Source organism: Sinocyclocheilus grahami, unplaced genomic scaffold (genome assembly GCF_001515645.1).
Source record: "Sinocyclocheilus grahami isolate Dianchi unplaced genomic scaffold, SAMN03320097.WGS_v1.1 scaffold82.1, whole genome shotgun sequence".
Taxonomy (NCBI): domain Eukaryota; kingdom Metazoa; phylum Chordata; class Actinopteri; order Cypriniformes; family Cyprinidae; genus Sinocyclocheilus; species Sinocyclocheilus grahami.
In genome coordinates this window covers 1203660-1215011 of record NW_015505261.1, presented here as the reverse complement: position 1 = coordinate 1215011, position 11352 = coordinate 1203660, and the positions used below count along the sequence as shown (strand labels likewise).

Below are 11352 nucleotides of genomic sequence, written 5' to 3'. Positions count from 1 at the left end.
AAAAATATTTTGTTTGTTAGACAAAAATATATTTAGGCAAAAAGGTGCCATTTTTAATCACTATGCAAAAACCATTGACATACTACTATAGCATATGCACTTCACAATAGATTAAATATATAATTATTTTTCACATTACAGTACTGAGAAGTCATTTTTATTGCATTCTGGTAAAGACAAAATTAGGGGGAGCCTAATTGTCAAAAAAAAATAAAAAATCAATGTCTATAAATTTGCTTCATTTTATGTCATATCCTTTATTATAACTGAGAATTATTTTAAGATTAAAAAATATATATTTATGTGGAAAGGTGCAACATTTTTTGGCTTTCTTTTTGGTGCTCTGTCAATATGCATAAAAGCCCAAATACTACTAATAATATTTAATATATCATTATTTTTTACATTAAGAGTATTGAAAATATCAATTTCATCGGATAAGGTTAATGGACGGAATTTTTTTAGGTAACTATTTTGTCTTATTTATGTCTTTTTGATTTTGGGGTTGAATTACCATGATAAACATAACCAGTGTTGGGGAAAGTTACTTTTAAAAGTAATGCATTATAATATTGCGTTACTCCATAAAAAAGTAACTAATTACGTTACGTAGTTACTTTTTATGGAAAGTAATGCGTTACGTTACTTTTGCGCTACTTTTTAAATCTGGACAGGGCTTGCTTGTTTGTTTTTAAAATAAAAAAGTTCTATTTTTGGCAAATATAAAAGCCTTTCACGCCAAAAGTGAAGTGAATAAGCTTCAGGCTGAAGGGAAAGTAAATTTACGTCCGTACAGTAGAATGCAGAAGAAGAAATTTCAACACACTTCAGCAATAAAAAAAGACACACAAATGTTTGTCTAGAGTAATTTGTGGTTATTAGTACGGTTGAACTGGATCATCGAAGGTCAGAAGCAAAGACATTGGTTAATAGAATGGGATTAAATACATAAAGCATATTTGTGTTGTTTAACATTTAATTATTGCATATTCTGAGTTGCATTATTTTTATTCATTTTGAGGAATACTGAATCTGTTTTTTTTTTGTGCGAGATGAATTAATGCATATTCATATTTATTTTAGAACTACAGTAACATCTTCTGATTTCTCTCAACACCATACAAAATTAGTGAGATTTGCATAACACCGAACATTTTGGGGTTAAACTTGCTTGATCGGTGTTATGCGCTTGTTTCTGCTTTGGCAGGAGCTCCATCAGCAACCTGTTTCTCTTCATACAGTTCCCAAAGGAGAACAGACAAACATGACCTAACACACTGCTAATAGTTTTCCACTGAACGCCATACAAAAGTGTTTTTATGCATCTGTGTGTGTATGTGACCCAATGAAATTCTGATCTTTCTAACAGCCTCTTTTCTTTACAAGCCTCCATCATTAAAGATGTTTAATAGTTTCCAACACACAAAAGCACTATTGACAAAACTATCTTAATGCTGACTCTGGAACAGTCCTGTCCATGTTCTGCTCTAGTTCTTAAGTTAAAGCAGATTTGGTTGGATTTGTTAATGGTGCATTAGTCAGATCTTGATGAATGACGTAAATCACTGATTCGCAGATGGAAGTTAAAAAGATTTCACTGGTTAAATTTGCATGATAGAAGTCTATTGATATTCAAGGTTTAGTAAGCCAACGCCTACCGGACTAAACCAAAGGGTGTGTCCACCAAAACACACTGATAGTCAGAAATACATCACACACTCATTATCTCTGTTGTCCACACACACAGCCACTATCCCCACAGACTATTCATACACATAAGCTTAATGTGGAACTAACTACATATGTGTTTATACTGCAACAACCACACACACACACTGTACACACGGGTACACAGTACACACCCAACCTCATCTGTGGTCAAGCTGGTCCACCACTGCCCAACGGTGCAGATATAGAAAATAAAAAATACCAGAGTAATTACAGACTGTTCTGAGAACAGCTGCACAAACCCAGAGAGACTCTGAACGGTTCAGCCACAGGTTAGCGCTACATATTAACACGTGCTGTTTTCTAAAGGCCATCATTGAACCTGTCTTGGTGAAGACTTGGTGCTTAAATCGCCAATGAACTAAATAAACTAATGCTTTTATTCAGCAAAAATGCATTACACTGATCAAAAGGGACAGACATTTATAATGCATTTTTAAATACATTTCAAATAAATACTATTTTTTTCCACATTTAGCAGCAATATTGACAAATAAAAAAGCCTATTCCACTTAAGTTTTTGACTGATCTGCAGTGTCAGTCCGACTTGGTACTCTGACACTTCAAACAATTCAGTACGCATGTGAGCTGTCTAAATGATTCAGAATGAATCAGAAACTGATTCAGTGATTTTGCTTACTCATTTGGACATTTATAAATGATAGAACATGGCCAGGAATGAATAAGTCTTAATTTGTGGCCACAATATATCTAGTTTTTCCTCTTCATGTCATCTGCAGGGCTCCATACAAAAGTGCATTGTTCTGTTTGACCAGGAGATGGTGCTCTAGGAGGACAATGGAGTGATTAGAAGCAACAAAGTGACCAGAATCATTCATTTTCAGAGATATATATGTGACCATGGACCACAAAACCAGTCATTAGGGTACATTTTTTGATATTGAGACGTATACCTCATCTGAAAGCTGAATAAATAAGCTTTCAGATGATGTATGGTTTGTTAGGATAGGACAGTATTTGGCCGAGATACAACTATTTGAAAATCTGTAATCTGAGGGTGCAAAAAAAATAAAATAAAAAAATGCAAAATATTGAGAAAATTGTCCGAATGAAGTTCTTAGCAATGCACATTACTAATCAAAAAATAAGTTTTGATATATTTACGGTAGGAAATTTACTAAATATCTTCATGGAACATGATCTTTATTTAATATCCCAATGATTTTTGGCATAAAAGAAAAATCGATCATTTTGACCCAGGCAATGTATTTTTGGTTATTGCTACAAATATCCCCGTGCTGCTTAAGACTGGTTTTGTGCTCCAGGGTCACATATGGCAAATACTGGTGAAACAAGCAATAGAGACTGCTGATAATACGACAAAGCTGAATAGAGCTCAACTTTATGTAAATGAGTGGTGACGGCCAATGGGGGTGCTGTAAACCAAAACAAACCAAAAACCTTCATGGATGCTTTCATTAGTTTGCACATGTAGACTTCACATTTCCATCAACAGCTCTTTGAATCTTCTACAATCCCCCTCACTTCTCTGCTCCATACGCTCCTGGCTACAGTCAGTCTTCCATTCCATGCATTCCATCCTCGGCCTTCTGTGGCCGGCCCGCCCTGCACGCCTCATCCAGCCTCCCTCCACAGGACAGCTCACAAAGCCTGTCTGTGTGACAGCCTTCACTGCACCACGGCTCCAAATTCCCCAGCGTCACCCGGCCTCTGCGCCACACTGCTCTCATCTGTGTCCTGCAGCAGCACACTGTATACTACAGAAGCTCGCGTTTCCATTCGAGTAGAATCCATTGCTTTAGTTAGCATTGAAATACATATTTAGATGATTATATATTATGGGGCTAAATTCTGAAATACCATAAAACTTTTTTATTTCACATACTGTATGTGACCCTGGACCACAAAACCAGTCTCAAGTCGCACAGGTATATTTGCAGCAATAGCCAACAATACATTGTATGGTACAAAAATCTGAGGGTGTCGAGCGGAGCGCTAACCTACAACAGATTCCTGCTTCACATAATGTGCTCTCAGTGCGAGAACACAAGTTCATATGTATTTGACTGCACTTGAAAGTTGCCCATATTTTTACCATAATGGTTTAAAAGAAAGGTTCGCATCTGTTCATAAGCAGGATATGGTGTAGTCTTCATGCGCGCCTTTGTGACATTCTTTGAGGATGGCTCACAGCGAAAGTTCGTTACTTTTTTGAGTTTCTTTGCATGATGAGCAATTGCTGTCCAAGTTTGGCTGATTCATTTAAACTTCACCAAACAGGATGTAAACCAGGGGAGAAAATTACCTACATTTCTCCCAACAAACCACACTTGGATTAGCATATATGTGTTTTTTTGTGTATGTATTTAGCATGCTAACTTCCTATATAGCACGAGGCCAGGCATTTCCTCCCTTGGGAGTCTCAGTGATTAAAGGATAGTTTGTTTTGCCACACAGTTCGTCTGTCTCTCTCCATCCCATTTTACTCCCTCTCTTTCCCTTTCACTCTTATACCTTCTTACCCGTCCTACAAGACGTGTAAAATTACAAAAACATTTTCAAAATTATAGTTTGAAACAACCCACTGATTAGGAGAGATAAATAGGGTCCACTGTCCCGAATCAGATACGTTTCTTAGGGGGTGATGGCCTGCATGTGTACATAAAGCAATATAAAAAAGACGGAATACAATAATATCTTTTGTGTAACATTTTATACAACAGTTAGGAAAAAAAATTAACTTAAATGATTTTAGCAAATGGCTGCAATATAACAAAGAGTGAAAAATTTAAGGGGGTCTGAATACTTTCCGTACCCACTGTATATTCATTCATATTTCAGATAGACTATCGGTCTGTGAGGAATTTCTTTTTCTGCAGGTTACATCACTACATCAGTAGGTCATTTGAATCACTTTGAACTGATTCATTCAAAAATACTGATTCACTGTGGAACAAAACATCTGACTGTCTTTATAAGTGAGTCATTGAATAATTCACTCAACCGATTAGTTCAAAATCACTGATTTGTTGAGGAACAAAACACTACTGTGTGTTAGTGGTGGGACCTTTTCAGTGACTCTTTCTGCAGGTTAAGCCAGTAGGTTGTGCCATCTTTATGCAGCAGGTAAGTGACCTTCTTTATGAATGATTCAATGACTCACTTATAAAGACAGGCAATATCGATACGTCACTTAGCAGGAAGTGAGAGGGAAATTTAAAGCAATTTGAACAACTGGTTCAAAAACACTGATTTATTTAAGACCGAAACAACTGACCGTCTTTATAAGTGAGTCATTTAATCATTCACTTAACCAATTTGTTCAAAACCACAGATTTATTTAGTAAAGAAACACCACTACTGTTTGTTGCTCAGAGATGGATAACTGTTAGACTTTGTTAGAACTATTTTAATTGATGGAGCAAAAATAGACAAAGTAACTGGTATTATTATGTGTAAAATATAAGTAACTAACATTGTTGTAATATAGTTTTAATATTAACATTTTGTTTATTAAACTGCATAAAACTGTAATTGAAAATCTTAAACTGCAAATTTGTTCCAAAAGCACTCTGCTTTAAACGAGGTTAAGGCCTGTTCACTCAAAGAGCGATAACTATAAAGTTTTAATAAATAATCGAATTCTATGAGAATAGTGAAATCTGTTTATTGAGTAAATAGCAAATAACATTACTGTCCGTTTTTGCGGCCGCTAATATATTTACTGTTATAATTCTCTTTATAGTTATTGTTCTTGGTGCAAATGGGCCTTTAATTTAAAGACACAAGTAGTAGGTTTTAGCGTCATAGGATGCAAAAATTCTCTCCATGAAGTTGCATCTCTTAATTCACCTCCTTTAAAGAGCCATTGCTTAAAACACAGCTTTAAAAATCTAAATAAACTAGTCGCCCTTTAATAGATTAGTTGGGTGGGTTGTTTGGTGACTAGTTGATCATCCTGCCCATTCCTACTTCCCTACTTTCTTTATCCTGTGTCTCAATCCTTCCCATTCATCCTCTTCCTCTGTTTTTTTCCACCACAGGATGAATCTCTGACATATCCTCAGCTAAACTATGCTTCCCAGCTATCTGTATTTTATCAGCTTAGCTGACCCAGGACCTACAGTGAGAGGACAAGTCAGGAAAGAGACCCTATGTAAATATATAATGGCAGCTTTTAATTACTGCAATAAGGGATTCTGTCCACATATGCAAGGGAGGAATAATAGATGGATAATATAACACGCCTACTGATGAAGGAATGAGAAGCAATTACAACGAGATTCTCCTATGATGAAATCATACACTTGAATCAGCATCATAGGGGTTAGAGGTCACGGTTACTGAGACTGAGGCTGCATTCGAAATGACATATTTCCCTACTATATAGCAGGCACAAAACAGTACATGTATGTGAAAAGATATATCTGAATTCACAGTATTCATAAAATAGTACGAGACAAGTATGCAGATCACCTACTACTTCTGACAAATTCCTGAAGTGCACGATTTGCTATCCCATGAGGCCATGGGAGAGGAGTTGTGAATCAACTGACACTGGTTATTTTTGTTTTCTTTTGCACACAAAAAGTATTCTCGTAGCTTCGTAAAATTACAGTTGAACCCCTGATGTCACATGGACTATTTTGTCCTTGTGCCTTGATCGTGGTAGGACCCTTGCTGTCTATGGAGGGTCAGAAAGCGCTCAGATTTCATCAAAAATATCTTAATTTGTGTTCCGAAGATTAACGAAGGTCTTACGGGTGACAGAATTTTCATTTTTGGCTGAACTATCCCTTTAAAACTGTATGAGATTCAGTTACAAAATACTTTGGGGCACCAATCGTTAAAAATGCTCAAGAAAGAGCATCATCAGAATAGCTGACTATACATTTCCTAAACTTGACCTCTCCCCAAGGGCAAGACATTTAAAGAACCCGGATACATCCTGAGTCTGTAATTCAAAGAAGATTCTGCTATCCCAGAATGCAGCAGTCTGGAGCCCTGTGGTCAGGCGTCTGTTTATATTAACCTCTAATCTGCTCTCCCTCGAGATAGGCCAAAGAAATAGGCCATGGCATACATATACACACACACACACAATCTTTTGTGGAAATGAAAACCAAACATGGAAATGAGCAAATACTTTAATAGGTGGCTTCTTTGCCTTTCCTAGAATTCCCTGCGATTGAGTATCTCGGCAATATAAATACAGACGGGAATTAGCAGGGCGGTGACAGTTACAGACAAATCATATGCCTGTTTTGTTATTACTTTAATAAAAGATGTCTGGGGTAGGTTGAGTTTTACTTGCTCAGCATGCGGTCTCATGTAATGATTTTTAAAAGTCCGAGAGCAGACCAGTAAGCCGAGCGAAGGGACTCAGGGACCGAGACGTAGTGCGTTTGACTGACCTTTTCTGCCGTGAGCTCTCGGATAACGCTCATCTGTCCACGGAACTTGAAGAGCAGGGCCTCGAGGGCCATGCATTTCTCTTTCCACTCCCCGCCTGCGCTTTCATTGCCCTCCGCCATGCCGTCACCCCTCAGGCCCTGCCACATCACACAACATGAGGCACACAGAGCTTGTAGTAGAAGACCACTCAAGAAGATAAACTATGAATCAGATGTGATATACAGCAAAACAATTATCTTGATATTTTTCAGCCTTCTTCATGATATTTGATATACATCTTTGCTCTAAGCAACCATGCTTTTGACCAACCAGCCATATTTCAACATTGAAATTGTGGTTAAGATAATATTTTTTTTTCAGCACTGAAAAACATTGAAACAATACTTAATGTGGTAAAAAAAAGTTAATCAAAAATCAACAATCAATCAATTTTTGTTCGCTTAAGTTGAAAATGAAGATGTTTAAACAATGTTGCAATATCAATGAATGTTGTTTCCTTTTGCAAAATCGAAACAAAATTCAACTGATTAAACCTTGATCCATGACGTTGAGTCACATCCGTTAAAAATAACACCCATAAACATCCATTTAAAAATAGTTTAAGCATGTATCCACATACGTAATTCTTTACATGCATTTTTTACTGAAACATTGTAGTACAAGAAAAATGTCATGGAAGTGCCAAAATTGGTCTCATGACATGGTCTTTCGGAAACTTATTGGCCAAACAAACAAGTGGGTGTGTGACCAAATTTCAAATGTAAAAAAAATATCAGTTGCTGTTTCAATGGTGAAAAAACATTGGAACAATATTGAAACAATGTTTAATGGTTGTAAAAAGTACTTAGAATTCAAATAAATACTTATACCAATAAATCAACATTGAAATGAATTTGCCCATATCAAAAAGATGTTGAAACAACATTGCAATATCAACATTAATTTAATTTGCAATATCAAAACAAAATTCAACAGTGATTCATCTTCGATCCATGATAAATACAGACTGACACCTCAAAATAATCATCATCAAGAGTTGCAAAATTGAATTCTTTTAAAGGGGTCATATGACGTTGCTAAAAAGAACATTATGTTGTGTATTTGGTGTAATGCAATGTGTTTATGCGGTTTAAGTTTCTAAAAACACATTATTTTCCACATAATGTACATTATTGTTTCTCCTCTATGCCCCGCCTTTCTGAAACGCGTCGATTTTTATAAAGCTCAAGAGTGGGCTATCCTTCTCACATTCCTGGGGGGTCATAAAACCAGTGATATCATGATTAGTTGTCATGGTGACCAGAGCGCCTGGTGTTCAGCAGACATCCTGGCATCCAGTTAATTGAGTGAGGGGACTGTGACGATTTGTTAACCTAATGAATAATTGATTTGTTAAATCAAATTAAAATTAGTGTGTCAGATTGGTCGAGACGCTACACTGAATAACTCGGGATATTGGTTTATTTCACGTCAGAGGGAGTGTTAGTCACGTTTATAAACCGAATAACTTTAAGTAATTTGTGGATTAGTGCGTACTGGAGACACAAACCGTTTCAAACGATTCAGTTCGATTTGGTGAACTGGCTCGACTGGTTCACTAAGAAAATCGGGTTAAATAGAACGATTCGTTCGCGATCCGGACATCAATAGATGAGACAAAACCAATAAAACCCATTACAAACGAGGCATTTGTTGCATCCAGTGGGGACATAATTACTGATTATAATGACTTATACTGTCTTTTAACACATCGCGTTGCGTATCGCGCTGCGCAAACATAAAACCATGTCTGCATTTGTAATCGAGAAACAACAAACAACAAGCGCTACTCTACACTGCTCAAAACTCGCGTTTGAATCATCATTGGCAAATTATTTAAATATAAAAAACGTACTTACGCCAGACTGTCCTTGCAAATTTGGAACTGCCCCACTTTATAGAAACAGCCTTTGTGCCACAGACGCATTAGGCTACTGGTTCAGGAAACAGTCCTCATCCATCCTCCATAAAATGCGCAGCACACATCTGAATATTTGAGTTGAACTGTTCTGGAACAGTGTTGTAAATACAACTTAACCACTGATTTCTAGTTGTGTCCTCTTTTGGGAGGCCAAACAAAGTAGTTTCACTTTCACAACGAAACACACAGTGACTCCACGACATGGCAGCGGCGGCAACATCGAGAATAAAAGTTACGCCTTCTTTCTTTGCGTGAACATTTGGGCGGCTTTATGCAAATCTTCCCACACAGTGACATAGACATGTGGGGGCGTGTTAGAACGAGCCGTTTTAGGTAGGCGTGGCTGACTCTTAACTTTTATAAAGAATATCTCTTTGGATTTGAGACTTTAGTCTTTGCAACTTTACAGATCTTCTTTATGCACCAAGAGCTTGTAACACTCCAGAGTTGAAATCGCATCTTATGACCCCTTTAACATTTGGACAAAATAATCTGTCTATTTGGGTTTTCACAGCTTCCCATGTTTCACAGAACTCATAATTACATTTGTTTGGACACGCACAGATGTAAATGGACAGTGAATATTCTGATTTGGATGTTTATTTGATACAGAATTCTGATTAGGTGTATGCCAGCTGTCAATATTAACTGCTATTTTCATATAGCTGTATGACATCTGAGATAAATTTGAACTTTAATCAGTTGGAAAGAAACTGTATTGGATGGAAAGAGAGGCAGTGAAACATTCTTGGTCTCGAATGGCAAAAGTAAGTGTTTGAGGGCCAGGGACGCAGATCCCTGGACAAACTGACCACCACTACAAAAACAAACCCTACCAGCCAGCACTGATGCACCATCATCACACTTTTCCAGCATACAATTCTAATTATGAAAAACATGTGTCAACTGATGTAAAGCAGGTGTGGGAAAGCACAACAGCAATGTGTGAGTGAACACATTTCACTACTACTTCTCTAAAACTCTTGGCTATAACAAGCTCTTATTATAGCACTGGCACGGGCACAGAGAGTGTGTAAACATGTGCTGAGCTCAATTAAGCTGTCCTGATAAATAAGACTGAGGGTTTGAATCTTAACCAATGTGGATAAAAACAACATGTTTTACTGTGGAACTAACTTCTTAAGAGGAAATATAGGGAAAGTGAGCCAAAGTGGATAACAGGGTCATTACGTAGATCTAGAATACAAGGATTTGCACATGAGAGATCAGGAATGTAATATATACTGCAGTATGTGAGGAAAACGCTCCTTTCCATGAAAAGTAGATCCAATATGATACACATATAATGCATAAGGTGTGAATTTCACTGTTGAGACCAGGTGTGGATTTCCATCTCAGGAGTCAGTGATCCTGGTTCTGGCTCAATTAAATGTTCTGTCAGTTTCACTACATAACACAGATCAAATATACAGTGATTCAACATAACATTATATATAGTACATACACATTTAACCTAACCAAAAACAGTCTATGGGTATGTTATATGTTAACTGTCTATATATATACTATTTAGCTGCAGTTAGTGACAGAATGATGGTGCAATAGGTATAATTACTGGAGTTGTATTCATGAAAATCAATAGAACAGAACAGAATATAATTATTTAATATGAACTCAAATCAATAAATAGTGTATTTCAAACATATTGAGTATATTAAGCTTTTCATTTTCAAAATCACTGTTAAAACAATCAACCAAGTGCATAATATAGGCTACATTTAATTTTAGAATCTATTTTCATCTAAATATATAATATAGAACTTTCATATCTGAATAAGTAGAAATAGAAACGTCAATGCTTTAATATCGTATTCCCTTTTTTTTTGTTAATAGTTAAAGATTTGATCCTTACCCGGCAATCAGTGTTACAGTGCTGAAGATGGAACTGGTTTCACAGCATAATAAAAATAATATTCCGTCTTGTCTTAGTCGTTATTGCACTAATGACCTAATTATAAAGACCGACCGTTTTCTAAGCACAAAGTTTTCACTCCAGCATCGGCCTGTGGAAGTGGGCGGGCATGGGGATGTCATGTCTGATTGACTTTATCGTGGACCAATCACGCATCAGAAGCATTCTGCGTGAACCAATCATCTTTGTGCTGTGGGCGGACCTCCAGCGCGACTCCGGAATTGACGCGTTACACGTGTATGTTATGTTGCTGTGGAAATACTTATTTCTACATGCAGCGTTGAACCTTTTCCCCGTTACCTGCTTTGTTACAAAGGTATGACAATATATTTTC

The 11352-nt window shown here is 36.8% G+C and overlaps 2 protein-coding genes across 2 annotated transcripts in view; one reads left to right on the top strand and one right to left on the bottom strand.

The window, feature by feature from the left end:
* Nucleotides 1-11107, bottom strand: part of LOC107586497 (pleckstrin homology domain-containing family H member 2-like) — a 41440-nt gene extending 30333 nt beyond the window's left edge. The window contains 2 exon segments of the mRNA XM_016273890.1: nt 7125-7262; nt 10959-11107. Of these exon segments, the coding sequence (XP_016129376.1) occupies nt 7125-7244 (120 nt within the window). The 5' untranslated portion in view covers nt 7245-7262; nt 10959-11107.
* Nucleotides 11108-11246: 139 nt separating this feature from the next.
* The window catches only part of LOC107586496 (thyroid adenoma-associated protein homolog), a 94714-nt gene continuing 94608 nt past the window's right edge, over nt 11247-11352 (top strand). The window contains exon 1 of the mRNA XM_016273889.1: nt 11247-11334. The gene's annotated coding sequence lies outside the window, so the exon portion shown is untranslated. The remainder of the gene's footprint in view (nt 11335-11352) is intronic.